This window comes from Rhynchophorus ferrugineus, unplaced genomic scaffold (assembly GCF_030347505.1).
Source record: "Rhynchophorus ferrugineus isolate W39M unplaced genomic scaffold, kcgeb_rfMv2 rfM9, whole genome shotgun sequence".
NCBI classification, from domain to species: Eukaryota; Metazoa; Arthropoda; class Insecta; order Coleoptera; family Curculionidae; genus Rhynchophorus; species Rhynchophorus ferrugineus.
This window is the reverse complement of record NW_027472588.1, coordinates 39096146-39115220: the sequence shown is the minus strand read 5'-3', so window position 1 is coordinate 39115220 and position 19075 is coordinate 39096146. Positions and strand designations below refer to the sequence as shown.

The 19075-nt window shown below is 33.6% G+C and overlaps 1 protein-coding gene and 2 long non-coding RNA genes across 8 annotated transcripts in view; 1 reads left to right on the top strand and 2 right to left on the bottom strand.

Annotated features, from left to right (window-relative positions):
* Positions 1-19075, top strand: part of LOC143202929 (uncharacterized) — a 136968-nt gene that overhangs the window by 79908 nt on the left and 37985 nt on the right. For 2 of the 5 annotated variants that reach the window (XM_076414930.1, XM_076414928.1), the window contains exons 1-2: positions 6842-6951; positions 7007-7085. The exons of 1 other annotated variant lie outside the window; for it this stretch is intronic. Coding sequence is in view for 2 of the 4 variants with exons in the window: in XM_076414927.1 (XP_076271042.1) it covers positions 6914-6951 (38 nt within the window). In the remaining 2 variants the exon portion in view is untranslated. Of the gene's footprint in view, positions 1-6712; positions 6952-7006; positions 7086-19075 lie in introns of those variants that run through there. 2 more of the 5 variants (XM_076414927.1, XM_076414924.1) reach the window with 2 other exon arrangements.
* LOC143202955 (uncharacterized) lies at positions 162-15604 on the bottom strand. 2 transcript variants are annotated; one of them, XR_013007259.1, is made up of 3 exons: positions 15467-15604; positions 15330-15391; positions 162-244 (listed from the first exon to the last, which is right to left on the bottom strand). It is a non-coding gene; the product is annotated as an uncharacterized LOC143202955 (long non-coding RNA). The 2 variants fall into 2 exon arrangements; XR_013007258.1 differs by lacking the exon at positions 162-244 and adding an exon at positions 15162-15274.
* Positions 11992-12964, bottom strand: LOC143202954 (uncharacterized). Its single transcript, XR_013007257.1, has 3 exons — positions 12906-12964; positions 12444-12746; positions 11992-12380 (listed from the first exon to the last, which is right to left on the bottom strand). It is a non-coding gene; the product is annotated as an uncharacterized LOC143202954 (long non-coding RNA).

Sequence of the window (19075 nt, the reverse complement as noted above, 5' to 3'; positions counted from 1 at the left end):
AACGGCGTTGCCAACCTTTGTACTTGCTGGTGGTGAATTCGTGGTGGCCTAAAGGGTCGTGGCGGTCGCCACAACTTGAAAAGTTTTATAAGGACTCAGCTCCATCGGAAACAGCAATAAAACATTGGTGTGCTGACTTCAAACGTGGTCGTTGAGACTCCGATGATGCAGACCGCAGACGATATCCAAATGAGGTGGTAACACCAGAAAACATAAAAAAAATCCACAAAATCGTTCTGAATGACTGAAAAGTGAAGTTACATGAGTTAGCTAACATTGTAGATATATCAAAAGAACATGCCGTTCAAGGTGGGTGCCGCGTTTGCTCACTTTTGACCAAAACCAAGAACGTGTTGATGATTCTGAGCAGTGTTTGGCCATATTTAAATATAACAACCCAGAATTTTTGCGACGATATGCGACAGTGGATGAAACATGGATCACTGAGGTGACAGACCTAAATATAATAAATAAATCGTTCTATAAAAGTGGTATTGAAATGTTAGAAGGGCGCTGGAATGATTCTGTGGCTTTTGATGGAGATTACGTTGATGAATAAAGCCAATTTTCAGCCCATGTGTTACTTTTCGCCGTCTAACGAAACAAAAAATAATAAAACACCGTTTCATACGCGCCCATTTGGGATCTCCTTCTACATTCTCGATATTTTGCGAAGAAGTGCGTGGCGTATCGATTGGTATCGCCTTCGGGCTCCGTCCCCTCCCTCTCCCACTCGTCTGGTCCGACGCGAAGGGCCCGATCGAGGGGGGACAGGGGCAGCGTTCCCTACCCGAACTAATTTGGTTCGTCTCCCTAGCCGGCTCGGGGGGGAAATTGCCGGCTCGGATTTGTTGGGTGTCCCGACGTAATTTTCGCAGGGGGCCGTCTCGCCGGGACATAAAATCGACGAGCGGGGTCTCGGATCCAACGGAAGTCGCTTATTTTCTTTGTTTGGCGCGCGTGTTTTTTTCTCGTGGCGGTGGGGCTTCCTCGACGGGCGAAGAAACCAAAAAAAACTCGACGGAAAACGTCGAATGATCATCGTTAATTGATGTCTGTTGTGGTTGGAATTGATTTCGAACTTTTAGATGTAAAATAACCCAAAATAATCTTCAATTTATACATTTAAAGTTAAAGAAGAAAGTTTCGATGCGTAATTTGAAGCTTTATTGTGATAATTCAGGACAATTTATGTTATTCAAGGTATTCTCTATCGATAGTCGCTACTTTTTCCCTTCTTTCAGGCAATTTACAGATTCCATCTCGAAAAACCGATGCACCTTTTGATATTATCCACGAATCGAGCCATTTTTTTAGTAAGAGAATGCTCGCTGGGAAGAAATTTTCGTCGAATGAAGAGGTGATCGACGAAACTAAGGCCTATTTTGAAGCTACTCGAACAAAATCGTACTACAAAAATGGTATTGAAAAGTTATCACCCTTGAATGGATTTATGTTGAATAAAAAAAATTGTCAAAAAACTATGTTTTACTATGGTAGGCCGGGAACTTTTCAATTCACCTGTTACCATACGAACTGATTTAACAGACACATAGAGTGAGATATAATAATCTCTAGAATAAGATGGAATAGTATGTAGAATAATATTTAGATTATAAGTTTGTACAGCAGATCAGCTGAAGCGATCTTCTACATGTCAGTGGAGCTGTATAACGGAAATCATATAATAATATTTGTTGCCCACGGGCAGTTTGTTGAACTTCCAAGAGATTAATAATAAAAAAAAACATGAAGTTGTACCTAACACCATCTGTTGTAAATCCTTTAAAATTAATTTATAGGCGGATATTGTAAATTTTGCTTTACAGTATATGAAACTTCCCCCCACGAATCACATTTAGCACCAAGGTATCCAAATTTGATAATTAAAAACACTCTCAAAAGCTGCGTGTCTAGTTTAATTTCCATTAAACAACAACCTCGATCTCGGACCCGAATGAATTATCAGTCCCCCTTTCAACTCGACCTCAGCTTCCAGCCCTTCCTTCACAGCATCCCTTATTTATTTTTTTATCAAGGGTCGTTTTTTTGTATAATTCCTTCATTATACTTCATATTTAAGCCCTTGTACATTTTCCTGATACACATTTCATTATTTATGTTGATTATAAGTATGCTAACTGGAATAAGGTTGGTGAAAAAGTAACTTCGGTTATTCCTTGTTACATTCATTGCTACCGCCGAACTACTGTCGACTGATGGAATCATATCTTTTCGAAGCCTCGCATTCTCAACTCTTAAACCTATTTTGGCTGAAGTTCCCCGGGAGTAGTATCTTGGTAGTGTCTGCTCTATACTGTTGATGATCCCAACAACAAAAGAAACAGTACTTCGAACATTTTCCGACGACATAGTTACCACGGCAAAAGATATATCTCTGCCTAAGGCTGTAGAAAAAGTACAAGTAGCAGTCAATAAGACCTACAAATGAACTAGAGCCCAATTCATGGATTTTTGCCATCGTTTTCACTGACTTGTAAAACGGTGCATTGTCTTGGTGAAGCACCACTTTCTTCTTCTTCAAATGCGGCCGTCTTTCGGCGATTTCGTCCTTCAAATGGTCCAATAACGTTATGTAATAATCGCTGTTGATGGTCCTTTCTTTTTCAAGGCTGTCAATGAAAATTATTCCATGCGCATCCCAAAATACAGACACCATAACCTTGCCAGCCGACTGTTGCATTTTCCCACGCTTTGGAGCGGGTTTATCGTGTGCAGTCCAATCGAATGGCTGTCGATTGGACTTCGGAGTGAAATAATGGAGCCATGCTTCATCCATTGTCACATATCGACGCAAAAACTCGGTTTATTACGCTTGATCATCTTCAAACAGTGCTCCGAATCATCAACTCACCGTTGTTTTTGGTCAAAAGTGAGCTCGCGCGGCAACCACTTTACACAGAGCTTTCTCATACCCAGTCAGTGAAGTGACTATTTCCTGTTCTCAGATCTCAAAAGAATGCTCGCTGGAAAGAAATTTTCGGCGAATGAAGAGGTAATCGCCGAAACAGAGGCCTATTTTGAAGCATAGGACAAATCGTACTATAAAAATGGCATCGAAAAGTTTTAGGGTCGCTATAATCAGTGTATCACCCTTTAAGGGAATTATATTGAATAAAAAAACTAATTTTATCAAATTTTTTTTACTATGGTAGGCTTGGGACTTCTGAATTGACCTGTTAAAGAACTTTCAAAGCAAAATCTCTAAATTTACAAAAAAAACCTGTTGCAAATACTTACTTTCAAAAACAGTAATGTACATGATGTTTTTATTGCTTAATATTATTATATTTCAACTCCTAATATATTGCAATATATTATTTTCTTAAATAATAACGCAAACAACTTTTACAAAAGAACTTTAAAAATCCATTGACAATTAAATACATTTTTGAAGTATTTAGTTATGTCGACCGTCCGTAGGCAACCAGCAATTTCAACCGGCCAACTTTCTCTCGTCCCGCGTCTACCCCTCAAACCCCCCCCCCCCACCGTTATCGCGAACACGTCGACGAATTAATAAGCACTTCCTACTGGTTTTTAATTCGATGCCCCGAGCCCCCTACCGAGTCGCATGCAAACGGCCTTGATTGTTTCCCCCACACGCGGGAAGCGTCATACCGACGCACGCTGCCTGTCGGCGCGTGACCCGTCATGGATGGCCACGATCGCGGTCGGTCCGAGGAAGCTGCGGCTGTCGGGAACAGGTGTCCGCGACGTAACACGATCGACAGTCGTTATTATCTATTTTTGCTTTTCCAGTTGTAGCACAGCTTTCTTGACTAATTATTGTCTAATTAAATAGTAACAGGGATTGTCAACGCCCACAATAATAAAATGGGATCTTTTTTTGGAGAAATATATTCCATAATGCTTTATTTTGATTACATTATTGTTTATATTTGCAGTTTCCAAGGCCGGTGTTGTTTTTTTGTATCAATATTTATGTTAGTATGAATTATCTTAATCCTTTTCACGATGTAGAATATAACGTACGTAATAAATCGTTTTTAAATGACTTGTTAATGTCTAAATAATCCTATTTTCAGATCTTTTATATTACATATGTAGTTTTATTTTTTATTTTCATTTTCTTCGTCGCCCATTGAGAAAAGTGTGGATATTTCGATATTTAAAAAAATATGAATATATAGACTTCGATATTTTAAAAAATATATCGTTATATCTTTTTCAATATTTATAAAAATATTGATGTGTCGACGAACAAAACATGTCGATATTTATTTTTACAATTATCGATATTTTTTCACTCCATTCCTACTTTTCCATGCAAAATTCATCAAAAATATCGTTATATCGACCTTAATATTTAAAAATAAATCGATATATCCACGAACAAAAAATGTTGATACTTATATTTACCATTATCGACATTTCTTCACTCCATCCCTACTATTCCATGAAAATTAATCAAAGATATCCTTATATCGACCTCAGTATTTAAAAATAAATCGATATATCGACGAAGAAAAAATTTCGATACTTACATTTACCATTATCGATATATCTTCACTCCATCCCTACTTTTCCATGCAAAATTCATCAAAAATATCGTTATATCAACCTCAATATTTAAAAATAAATCGATGTATCGACGAACAAAAAAAGGCGATACTTAAATTTACTATTATCGATATATCTTCAGTCTATCCCTACTATTCCATGAAAATTTATCAAAAATATCGTTATATCGACCTCAATATTTAAAAAAAAAATCAATATATCGACGAACAAAAAATGTCCATACTTATATTTACCATTATCGATATATCTTCAGTTCATCCCTACTAATCCATGAAAATTCATCAAAAATATCGTTATATCGACCTCAATATTTAAAAATAAATCGATATATCGACGAACTAAAAAAGTCGATACTTACGTTTACCATTATCGATATATCTTCAGTCCATCCCTACTATTCCATGAAAATTCATAAAAAAATCGTTATATCGACCTCAATATTTAAAAATAAATCAATATATCGACGAACAAAAATGTCGATACTTATATTTACCATTATCGATATATCTTCAGTTCATCCCTACTAATCCATGCAAAATTCATCAAAAATATCGTTATATCAACCTCAATATTTAAAAATAAATCGATATATCGACGAACTAAAAAAGTCGATACTTAAATTTACCATTATCGATGTATCTTCAGTCCATCCCTACTGTTCCATGAAAATTCATCAAAATTTTCATTATATCGACCTCCATATTTATAAATAAATCGATATATCCACGAACAAAAAATATCAATACTTATATTTTCCACTATCGAGATTTATTCACTCCATCCCTACTTTTCCATGAAAATTTCATCAAAAATATCGTTATATCGACCCCAATATTTAAAATAAATCGATTAATCGACGAACAAAAAATGTCGATACTTATATTTACCATTATCGATATATCTTCACTCGATCCCTACTTTTACATGCAAAATTCATCAAAAATATCGTTATATCGACCTCAGTATTGATATATCGACGAACAAAAAATTTACCATTATCGATATAGAAGTGTGAAAAGTGAGAAATGTTCGATACTCTCATCTACAACTATAGATAATTTCTTGAAAAAAATATCGAAAAAGTCGACCAAAAATTATCGATATCTCGACGAAAAATATCGATATTTGTTCATCATTAAAATTAATTACTTGTATATATTTTAATTTTTTCATAATAAAAAGATCGCAACAAATTTTTCGATTATTTTGATTCCATGTTAATTACAACATTATAATTATCCTTATTATAACATATAATGAATTATATTATAGATATATTAATTATTAAATTCGAACATATTAATTTAATTAAAAAATCTGTAATATAAGAATCATTTTAACCAAAACCTGAGATTATTTGGTTCATTTTTGTACATGTACAATAATTCCGAATTATATAATTGAAATATATCTATTATGGTAAAAAATATATCAAATACTGATGATTCTCATGATTAATATTCAGTACTACTTCATAATTGGGTAACAGGGACTGATATAATTTTCAAAAATTGTTATATAGTTTAATTATCATTAGTTATGTGCTTACGAAATAATATTCTAAGTCGTAGTAATTATGATTAACATTCTGGATGTTTTTAAAATTAAAAAAAAAGAATTTAGAAGAAGTAGAAAATGATGTAAATCCCTAATATCTTTCAATCGATCTTTATCGGCCTTATTCGTAGAATTGACGATCGGAGCTGTCAAACTCAACGCCACCTTCGCCTCCCATTGGCATATCGAAATATCCCAAAGCAAACATGACAGACACAACCATTTTTAATCCGAGCCCTTCGGGAGACATACAAAAACCCCACCCCTCCGGTCCGTCGAACACAAATCCGTACACGCCACCATCGAGGATGGCTACAATGGCCGGAGCAGCGTACCCGTTTCAACGCCGGTCACGCGCAGTCGGTCTCGCCTCCCCTCCCCCTCACGGGATCGGCGTAATGAGCGCGGACGCTTCAAGGTTCGCCATCGTTCCGATCGCGGCCGAGCCCGTCCGATCCTACCTCGAATCCCATTCGCCCGCGCTCGGACCCTCCGTTTCGAAATGGTCGATCCGCTCCCCCACCATCACGCGTCGCGGGGTGGGGCGTCGGGCGCCGCGATTGGTCCTCGTCGAAGGTCGGCCGCGATCGAGTCGCCGTCGTTTACCCCGTCACTTTAGTACGTTTGGTAGAGTGCGCGTCGTGGTAGTGCTGATGGCATAGTGAGAGTGTGGCAATTGCATAGGCGTTCAGAGACGGCCGAGAAAGAACCTGCGTGCGTTTGATTTGATTTCCGTTTTGTTTTTGGGTTTGTTGAATGTCGTTTTCAGTTGATTTCCGTCCGTTGTGATATGGAACGTGGTAGAAGCTTCGGGTTTTATACGAAAAGGTCAGTTTTTATTTTCACAGTTTTTTTATTTGCTTTGATTTGGTTGTTTTGAGAGCCGTTCGTGATTCGCGCGACACAGCACCGTCGTCGTCGTCTTTCGCCCACCCGGCCAGGAATTGAGGCACCCTGTAACGGTACGTGTCCCCAATTATGTGTTGTGTCATTGGTGTAGAAGGGCGACGAGGAATCAACAGGAAGATTCCTTCTGCGGTTGTTTTTCAGGTCTTTTACCGTTTACGTAAACGACACGGAATCACCACCGTACGCGATCGCTATAATACAACCAGAAACAACGAATCCCCTCGATATTTTGCAACCGTCCCAAACCGAACCGACCATAAAACTACTTGCCTCGCCAAGTGCGACGCCGTTGCCAAATCTATCGCAATCATTTCGCGCATATATCCACAGATAATCCTGGGATCCGTAGAGATGGCGTAAAAACCGACAGGATCTCTCCTCCTCGAAGTTCCTGGCCTCGACGACATTTCAAAATGGCGCACGATGTCGGCGTGAGCCCCTCCAGTAATGTGGGGGTCCGAGAGTAAACGTGGCAACAACGTGCGCGGTAGGCAGTCCGCTCGGCACCACGGCGTCATTAAAGAGGAACGAACGGCGATCGCGGCCGGCCGAGAGGAGGAAAAAAAACCGAGCCGGCTGCCGTTAAAGGGGATAGATCGAGATGCCGTCGGCTGGTTGATAGATTGGGCATCCGCAGTTGAATAACTTGGAAGGGATCTCGATATTGAAGTGGGTGGGGTGGAAGGGGGAGGAGGGAATCGTATTGTGCAGTGAATTATTAATGTTCCTTGATCGCAATTAAGTTTTTTTTCTCTCTCTCACTCTCCTTGCATATTGTTATGAGTCAGTTTTGTTGTAGGTCAGACTCGCAGTAGGTCATGCCTCGTTCTTGTTGCAGTTCTGATTTTTTATTATCTGTGGGTTGCTTGATTTTTTTCGACTTCTGTCGTTTGTAGGAAAAATTGTTGAAAATATTGCGGTTGGGTGGGGCACATGTATCAGGTTCATATATTTTTTATTAATTCGTTGCCTTTGTTATTTAAAAATTATTACTATATGATAGAAATAACAATAAAAAACATTATTCAGTTTTTTCATTTCACCAAACAAACTGATAAAAACTTGAATCCTTTCAAAAATACATCAGCTTGTAATATATATTAATTATATATGTGTAAAAATAAATATTCTAAAAGCCATTCAAATATTTTGATGGTCTGTTCAGTTTAGTATCACCAGAAGATGAACTGATATGATTCTGTGTGAGAATAATTACTAATAGATAACGGAAATAATAACAAAAAACATGTTTTATAGCTTAGCTGATGTTTTTTCAATTTTTTTCTGTTTTACAAGCACACTTCTTACACGTTTTGTATGAATTAAATTATTTTAGGAAAAAGAAAGATTTTTTTTTGAAAGCATTGATAGAGAATAGCAAGAATTATACTGTTTACTAAATTTCTCTTTTTACACACTTCTTATATTTGAGTAAATCATAATAATATATTTCTGTTGTTATATATTTAAGGTTGTTACTGTTTAATTGAAAATTAATTGACTTTAATCCAAATTATAAATTTTACTTAATGCTTTTTACAACCTACTCATTCTTATTACATTTTAATGATATCCTAATGCTATCACATTAATTTTTTATCAAATTTATAGATTTATATTGGGCCATGTTACATTAGATATAAAAAAGTTTTTAAATATTTTCTCTGGACCAGTTTTACTTTTATTATGAAACTTGTGGTTAAAAGTTCTTATAATTGCAGACACACAAGCCTTTTTTATCAGTAATAATCTATTCTTGTTAGAAGTAGTTCATATACCCTTGCTTGTCAATGTGAATTCATCGATTAAATTAAATTCCTTTGTGCTTTTTAGAGGTGAATATGGCCATGACGAAGGCGCGATATAAATGGAAAGGCTAGAATGCATTCCTGCTCGGTTTTACGTTTGAATTTATTGCCTAAATTACAGGATGAGAACCTGCAAGATATTTGAGTGTTTAATATGATTAACAATCAACTCTTGGAGATTACATTTTGCCGAAAATGACGATGAATACAATGTTACAAATATGGGCTGGATTAAAAAAGAAATGCAATTTTTATTATTAGAAATTGCGCATGGTAATTGGTTCGCTTTCTTCATTATTTCATTCACATTTTCGCACGAAATGTTATAACTTTTAATGAGAACTGAACAATTAAACAAAAATAAAAACCGTTATTTATGGCGAAATACGTATAGAAAACCATTTTTATTCACTAGGTTGCTGTCCCTTGCCCGTCGGATACTGGAGTTCGTTTGACTGTATTAAAATAAAACCCTCTAGAGTAGTTACGAACTTTACTACCAATATGTATTAACGGTTAATATTCTATGATATTTTTTTCATTATGTTATATCTTCATCGGAAACTCTTCTATATAGTTACGTTACACTATATTACTATTCCAAAAACATTTAAATGAATGGATTCTTATAAATTTCTTATAAAAGATATGTATTTAATTCCAATTATATCAATATAAAAATTCGAATGCTGTTATATTGCTTTTATCTTTTGAATAATATATGTTGTCGGGTTTGAATTATATTGAACAAATATTTGTATGTTGTGTGTGTATTTATTATTTTCCAAGTATAGGCACTATGTATTTCCCATAGTTTTATATCTATATTTGGAAGTTATTATTATTGAATGCTAATGTCATCTCTAAAAAAATAATACAAACAAAATTTGTACATCTATTGTCTGCGTTTTGACATATAAGTTAAAACTACATATATTTTTTCCTTATACTAATTACAGACATTACATGATAATATTGAGAACTATTTTACAATTTGTGGTTAAAGTGATTCAATAAAGAATGAATGTGAATTGCCCAACTTGCGATAAATATTTCTACGTCTGATATAACTTCCGAAGTGATTCATGGTACATAAAAAAGGACTGCTGTTTTGCTAGTTTTTCTATTAATCTTAAGAGTGTTTTTTAAATAGTTTGAAGTTGTGGGAGGTGAAAAGACGCAACCCTTGAAAGTGACTTAAGTGTGTCGAGTGATTTTGTCCTTGCAAAGAGGCCATTTTTAATTTCAGTCATAATATTTTGTCGTTTTTGGAATGTGTTGCGTCAGAGAACGAAGAGCACTTTTATAGACAGATTTATTATCCAAATATATTTATTTGAGTATTTTAGCCTTATTTTCATTTTAATTATTTGTGTGGTGGTATATAAATATACCAGTATACTTTAGTATTGCCAGTACAAGAGCTATACACAATTAACATCATGTGGTGTATGTGTTAATATTTTTTGTTGGTACTAACAACAAATCAAACACAAGAATATTGCCAATTTACAACTAATGTAAAAATAAATAAACCAATTCATAAACATACATTCTGTGAAATTATGTTTTTAAGTTGAAACTAATTTTATTTGGCATCTCCATTTTGGTTTTACGTATAATGTATAGAATTGTTTAGATAGTTTCGAAAATATGCGACCCTCATTCTAGTATCATCGTGAGATGTGTGTTAATATTTCCTAGTAGCAGAATTCATACTAATAACACATCAAACACAAGACATCACTTTGTCTACACTCACAATTCACTAACATCGATATATAAAATCTCTTATAATTTATTTTTCCCGTCCAGTAAGGCAGACAATGCACGTCTATGTCAGCACGTCGCAATGTTGCCAAATCGATACAATCGAAACAAGCATATTGCCAAAACAGCGTTTGTTTTCGCGTATGATTATGATCTTTAATTATCACTAACATTTTAAAGAATTTTGCAGAACTTTGGCAACATTAGTCCTTTTTAACTAGTATAAAATGGGAAATATACATTTTTACAAATTGCAATATATTCAACGTTACGTATGACGTACACTGGCTGTTTCATTCAATGAGTTATACGAAAATACTGATAAATTAAGATATTATTCTAAGGCGCAACTAAAATGTATCTATGGTTATCAGAAGAGATAAAATGGGTAACTTATGTTTCTTCTATTATATTATTATTTCAATAAAATAAAGAAAGAGGTTTTCATATAGAATATTGGTACTTTGTTTTACAAAAACTTCAAAAAAATCATATTCTCCATAGTATCTTGTTTTTTTTTTCGTTAGTATATCCATTTTGAAGACATTGTTTCTATACATGGTATATATTAGGTTTTAGGAAGTTTAATTTAGTTTATCACTTTTAGAGATATATCACTACCACGGCTTCATTATGTACGAAGCTATTACCGACGTTTTGGTACAGCATGTAAATGGTGGTGATGAAACCGTGCTAGAGATACGATTCCCAAGGCTAGACCACAAAGCCAAAGGCTTGGCGTATCTGTGCAAAATATAAAACACAACCCATGAAGCTGTTTTTTATTTCTATATTTTAATGTGTTAAGATTATTAGAAGTAATATTCATTATATGAAAAAATAGAGTAACAAATGTTGTGCTATCTTTACGTAACGCACATATTTTTAAGATAAATTGTTATTAAATTAGGTGCAGTGTATTTCTATTATAATAAAACAGGCCTGATAATTGTAATAAAATATGACAAAAATATTGATTTATAATAATAATAGGGAGAGATATTCCAAAAATCTTTTGTTTTTAAATCACAAGTTTATGATTACTAAGATTGTATCAAAAATAACACCACTTTACGTTTTCTAATCATAGTTTATCCTCTTTATGGATTAATATTTTTCACAATAAATAAATTTAACTGGGATTTATCAAGGCATATAACCGAAATTTGGCCAGAATATTGCCAATAATTTTAAAAAGAATACTAGGACTGCCATCGAATTACAGACACACTAGCTATGAACTGTGGTAGAATATTGAAGAATATTAATAAGTCTAGATAGCACAATCACCAATTGAGAATTGTGAGATAGTATTAACGAATTCAAGTTTCCAATGTTAGCTAAGACATATCAAAGTTGTATCAATAGCAAAACTAAAAAATTTTATGATGGTAGTTTATTACAGGATTACCAAAATGTTAATTTTACATAGTTGATAGTAACTATAAGACAAAACAGTTTAAATTATATGTTTAATGATGGATGTTTGATTTTCTTAAACTTTTAACAACTCTAGAATGAAAAAATGTATCTCGTGTTATAGCAAATCACCATGTAATACATAGATAATTAAAATGCACAAATTATAATCTTGAAGTTTATTTTAATACTCAAATTCAACTTGAATATTTCATAAAGTACTTTATGAAATCTGCATTTAGACATGCTTTAACATATTAAATTCTCCTATGAATTCTCTTCTCAGTTTCTATTACTTTACCCGGCTTCACAAAATGTATGTACTGTTTGAAATGTTTGAAACTCTGTTCTCTATAACACACAAAACTTCATAGAATTACATTGTTCAATAGAATATGTATCAGTTGCCCTTACTCTGGCCCCATCGAACTATTTGTTGTACAAGTAACCAGACATTGATATTATCTTTTCGTAATCTAACCATGATGGGATTTGATTGACACTTGTTGAAGTCTTATGTTTAGGGTTAATATTTTCCTTTGTGTTTTGAGGATATACAGTCGTTAAGGAGTGAACAGCAGTAAATGTTCAGTAAGAAACACATTTTTTTTGCCTGGTTCGCAGAAATCTGGTCAGAATATGTGCTCAGTTCATGTACACTTGTAAAACTAAACCTTTCACATTAAATTAAATATAATTTTCACTAGTATTTGATAACTGAAAAAAAAACAAGATTATTAGGGACTCATATACACAATAAACAAAACAAGTCAGGCCTAACCTCAAATTTTATCGATAGTGTTATTTATCATATCGATATTACGTTTAAGAGACACTTAGATGCAATTAAAAATAGTTAAAATAGTAAGTACGTACATCAAAATGATCTTCACTTCAATAAATTACCAATGTTCAAGCTATAAGCGCTGGTTCGATAACTGGAAATTATAAAACTAACGAATTTTATGACGCATTTAAATTTACGTTATTTCAAACGTCAATTTTTCTTCTAAATACTTTTTTGACAGAAATAACATTTATTAGGAGTAACGTAGATTGTGCTGAAATAGTTTTTATAAATTAGTCATCAATGTTATTGTTTGTGTTAATACATAATAAACTTTCTACATTTCGTCTAAAATTCAGTTTGTTTATTGTGATAGTGTGTTTATTGTTACCTGTTTCTTATATTTTGGTAAATCATAATAATTTGAACCCTGTCAAATATTTAAGTTCTTTCTTGTATCTAGTAGCATTAGCTAGTTGTTTCTTTTTAATTGCGAATTAAGTGATATGAATCCTTATAGGTATTCTTATTGTATTTTAATTATAACTTAATTTTATCCTAATCTTATCTTGAGTTTTTGGTGTTAATTCAATCTGTATTGTTTCTGTTTTTGATGGACATTTGATTGTATTGTGGCACTGATTGTAATATATATCGGACATTTTGCTATTGGCCACGTACCGTTAATGCCAAATTCTCTGGGTAAAGCATTAGACCCTACCAAAAAAAAATCGTTAACATCCGAATACGAAGGGTTCATCCGCCATACGACTCCCCTCGTGTCCCTTCCCTTCTCTGTTCCGTTACCGCGGACCTACCGTAACGACGGTTCTCTCCCTCGTACCCGCGGAACGGACAAGGACCGCACCGAAAGCGGGCGTTCCTCCAGCGTCAGCGATCGACAGATGATCCCGGCGGTTCACGTGACCGAGGGGGCTCCCTTTCCGTAGCAGCGGCACCGGCTGCATTCGCCCGGGGGCCACGAGAGGGCGGGTGGCGGTTAGGTGCGGCGTCGGGGAGGACGAGGCGGAACGTAGGGGGCGACGGCGATGATGATGGTGCGAGATGTGGGGCTCTGTGAAATGTAGAAGAGGAGCCAGATGTTCGGGGTGGTGGCCCCTTGGAAATGGCGGAGACCCAATGGGAAGGTTTTGTTCGGGGAACAATGGTGATTTTTACGTTGTACGCGTGATGTCTTCTACGAGGGGGTTGTGTCTATAGTTCGGTTCATATTTCTATATATGTGTATACACACATCAGTATCGATGTATATCGAAATGTTACCGTTATTCATTAAATTAGGGATGCCGAAAAAATATCGATATATTTTTGGCTGATATGTCGATATTTTCTCAAAAAAATTTAATATAACAGGTCAATTGAAAAATCTAGTCCCCAGCCTAGCACATAGGTGGCGCTACTAGAGTTAAATATATATGTTTTTTAGTTAACGCTAACCCTCAAAAGATGCGTGTATAAATTTGACAGCTGTCGGATCATCAGTTTGTGAATGATAGCATTTTAATATATCATTTTATATATTATTTTTTATGTTCCGATATATCGATATTTTAAAAAAATATCGGTATATTATATTAGCCTAGACTGGTTTTAAGGGATTACTGTTTTTTTTTATTTAACGCTTTATTGTGAATAATTTCAGACAATTTACGGATTCCGTCTCGAAAGAACGATGTGGCTTTGGCGTTATCTACGAATCGAACCATTTTTTAATATTTTCATAAGAATCTTCCCTTTCTCATATATCGCAAAATATGGACAGTGATTGAATGTTGAAATTAGAAATAATGAATTCAGTCTAAGTTAAGAGTCCTCCGGTTGACCAATTCACTTATGTTCGATATTGGCAACTTGATGGTTATTTATCGACAAATGTTTCCACGATTGCTGGTATCTTGTTGTTTAATAATAATTTATTATAGATGTATTGTGTGTCACGTAAGAACGACGAGAAGCTACAGGGAACTAAATTAGGCTAATAGAGCGAATGTTGCTAGTTTTTATTTTAATTTCACCTCTTCTAAGTCCCATCGATAGTACAAACAAACTCATTTTTTGTTTTTTTTTTTAATTTTACATATATCTCTAGGAAAACCATTATTCCAGCCGAACTATTATTCACACTACCTAAAAAGTTACTCCCAATTTTTATTAGATCACTTTGGAACTAAACGAACCTAAATTAAATTAGGGATATGTCTTCAGTTAAATTTCTTTAATCTTTCGAATTATCATTATTGTGGTAACAAATTCATCCACTGTCATAAATTGTTTTGGTGTATTATAAACAAAACTTAACTATCAATATCAATGATTGCTGTATTTTTCTTATTGTTATTTTATCACATTCCTTGTCATTTTAAAATATCTTGATGGAACCTTAATTTTCATAGAGAAAAATCCCTATTAACTTAACAACTCCATATAATTTTACATTCTAGTAAGAATAATTTGATAAGGCATTAAATAAAAAAACACTTACACAAACTTACCTTAAACTATATTTTGCCTAACTTCATTAATGTTTACTTGAATCTGCAGCATAGTAACCATACTAAACAAAAAAATGAAATTATTTGTGCATTAGTCAATCTATATTATGTCTCGAAAATGTTGGTTTACAACGTACATTGTTTTGAACGGGCGGACGGACGATAAGACCGCTAAAATATCGAAAATGTTTACAGTTTGGTACAAAGCCGGTCGACGAAATAAAATGTGAACTGCTGCTCTCGCAGAAAGTCTGCAAGAGCACGCCCGTTCCTGCGTCTAAAAGCTGAGCAGATAACGTTCAAAAGTGAGATCGTCTGGGCCTGGCTCGCTATCTGGTATGAAATACTCTAAACGGGTGAATTTAAATTGTAGGTAGGGCTTTTCGATTGTCTGGTATCGATAACGTGTATCTGATAAAATTATTAGTTTCATTGACAACTATGTTGTACTGTAATATTTATATATATATTTATATATATGCACGTCAACAAAACGTCAGACTTATTGCAGTTGTAGTAAATTCAGTTTATAAAAAACGTAAAATTACTTTTAAACTCCGAGAATTTTTATTTTTCTAATAAAAAGAGACAGAATACAATTTGTATTGACACAGGTCGACATTGCCTTTATATGTCAATGTAAATATAATAAAGCAACTCTAACCTACAAACTATTGTGTTAGTTTAAGTCCTTCAATAAATATGCAGTAAACGTACTATAATGTGATATTAAATTATATTTTATAACGTTATTTTTGTTTTCTTATTTTATTTACATTAGTTATTTTGTTGTCATAGTCAAAATAACGAAAATTTAAATTTGGTGGGACAATGTTGTTTTACAAATTTTGATGACATTGACTATTTTGTGGGCTATACAAAATACTACCAGTAACTTATGGCAAAAAATTAGTAAGTGCAGGATAAGTCAAAAGAGGACCCAGTGATGATACAAGCCCTATCAAAATTATATCGATGACAAACCTATTGAATAATTTTATAATGATAATTTTACATAGTTGATAGTACAACACAAAAATTAAATTATATACTTTTGATTGTAACGAAGACGAAGTAAAAGTTTGATTGAAGTAAAAAATGTCCGAGTTACAGGTTTGAATTTCTATTTTAAAAACCACCTTAACAACTTATAGGAGCACATATGACTGCAATACGCCATCAGGTACAAAATCTCTATACAAAACACTTTAATGGATTAAATTCTTCTATGAATTCTTAAACTAGATCTCTGCTTAGTTTCTTTTAGTGTACAGTGACTTCATTTGGGTTCGTACATTATCTGTATGTAAGTGTTGTTCGAAATAACCATACTCTGCCATAACACCTACATCCTACACCTACCAGACTGCAAATGACTTGAAATCATATTGTTCAATCAAATATGTATCAGTTACCTTTAGTTTGGTGAAGCATAGCTAATCAAAGTACTTCAAGAATTCAATATTCAAGAAACTAGATATTTTTGTAATCTAACCATAATGGGATTCGATTGAGACTTGTTAAAGTAGTGTTAGATCATTTTATTCAGTCCTGTCCGAATTTGCAGAAATATATACTTATGATAGGAATTCCTTGTCAACACTAATATTCTATTAATCAAATATTTGATTTGAGATAATGCATTGTGATATTTAGTGATAAATTCATAGTTTTCGCGTTTCTGCATCGTTCCAAAATTTAATCAAATAAGTTTCATTCTTATTCATTACTACCATTTCTATCATTTTCTAATATTTCATTACGTCATATGATATAAGATATCATACATGTTGTACTTCTGGTTTTTAATGTTTAACAATATTACTTCTGCTTAATTTATATAATTGTGCCCAAATAAATATAAAAAAATCTCTATTTGATTTGTGTAAGAGGATTACAGTTGGAGTCTACTTTTATTGAACTTGTTAGGGTGACTTTAGGTCAGATGAAATTGTCAATGTCTTAATAACAGTAAAACAAAGTGATAAACAGTAAAAGTTAGGAGAAATATTATTTGTTCTGTATAGAAATGTATAAAAAAATCTATATACTTATAAGTTATATTATTATATCCATATAACAAGATATTATCAGCTTTTTTAATATATTCCTGAAATTTCAATTAATATGTTGTACATAAACCATTAGTAGTATAACACATTACTCAAATAAAACAATTGCAATAAAAAACTGCTTTTAAATAGTGATTCCAGATCCAGTTGACTGTTCATATCTTTTTTAAACTCATTTTTAGTAGGACAATTTAATTTCCATAAACACTTCATCATTTGAACCAAACCTTTTGTCATATAGCATTCTTTTGAAGTTTTGAGGTTTTAGTGCATTGTTCTGACGATAACAAAAGTAGTTTCACCAAAGTCACTGTAATTTTTATACTAAATGCTATATTTTGGTTTGTGTGGTTGTGGCGATTGAATGATTAAGTGTGTTTGTGAGTATTTGGTGTGATTTTTAAGTTTTTTGTTGGTAATACCATGTAAAGATACTAAAAATTGGGTGTATGTACATGGGTTGGACGAAATGACATACACGACAGACATATATACAATACACACCTGACATATACATAATATTTATTTATTAATAAGGTGTACCAAACCATTGTTGTTCATCTGCTCTAAAATTCTCCATAATGGTTCAGTTATGCTATGCTATGAGGTTTGGTAATTGTGCTAGCTAGGGAAGATGGTTGATAATATTCTGATGCTTCTCAAATATTCTGGATGTGCGTTTGGGCACTTTATCCTTACGTACCTTCTAATATAGCATTGTTTGGCAACAATGTGCTCGTCATAGTAGGGATTTCCTCATTAAGGAGATATTCAAGATATTCATTTGCAGTGTTTACAGTGTTGCCAGAAGGTGGAGAATATTATAAGAAAATTTCTCAATACTCCTATTTACTAACTCTTGAATATTAAATTAAAAACACTATATTTGCAATTAGTGTTTCATCTGCTACTCTCTGTTACTAACCGTAGTGAGTCGGAATCCGATTTATAATCGACAGTAGAAACTGTACGAATCTTTTTATGGTCGATTTCCTGGTTATACGAGCGCATTATATCAACTATATGAATAAAATTTGAAATTCAATCTCCATGCAAGAACGGTGAATATTTTATCAAATTATAAGCCGGGCCGTAGTACCGATTATCGAGGCGGCCGATGTCGTCTATCTTTTCACGGACGGTCTTAAATTCTGATTAACGATCTAATTATAAATAATCAGTAATCGGAAACAAGGCGCAATAATTATTTCAGAGCCGAGTGGCCAATTACCGAGGCAAAAGTAATCGGCATCATTTTTTTATGGTGGCCAGTAAAACAGCTAATGCACGTCATCAAAATTTGTAATGCAACGTTGCCGCATAATATTCCACTTTTGGTTTACGTTGTTTGTCGAGTCTAATTCCGGAGAATTATAACACGCGCACAATAATTTGCATTGAATTTGCGACGTTGCCAGTTATTACAAATTCTACGTACATTTGAAGAATATGATGACCTATTATTTCCGTTGAGAATTCAGTTAAAACATTTCGGTGCAGAAAAAATGTAATGTAAAGAACCTTTTATAAACATATTTAATTTTAAACAACAAAATTTAACGAAAGCACTTTATAAAAATATTATATTTCTGCTTCCATAGTTATTTTGGTTTAAGTTATTCAGTTTTTTCTTTATATACGATGTATTTGTTGGTACTTGCAATGTTATTGGTA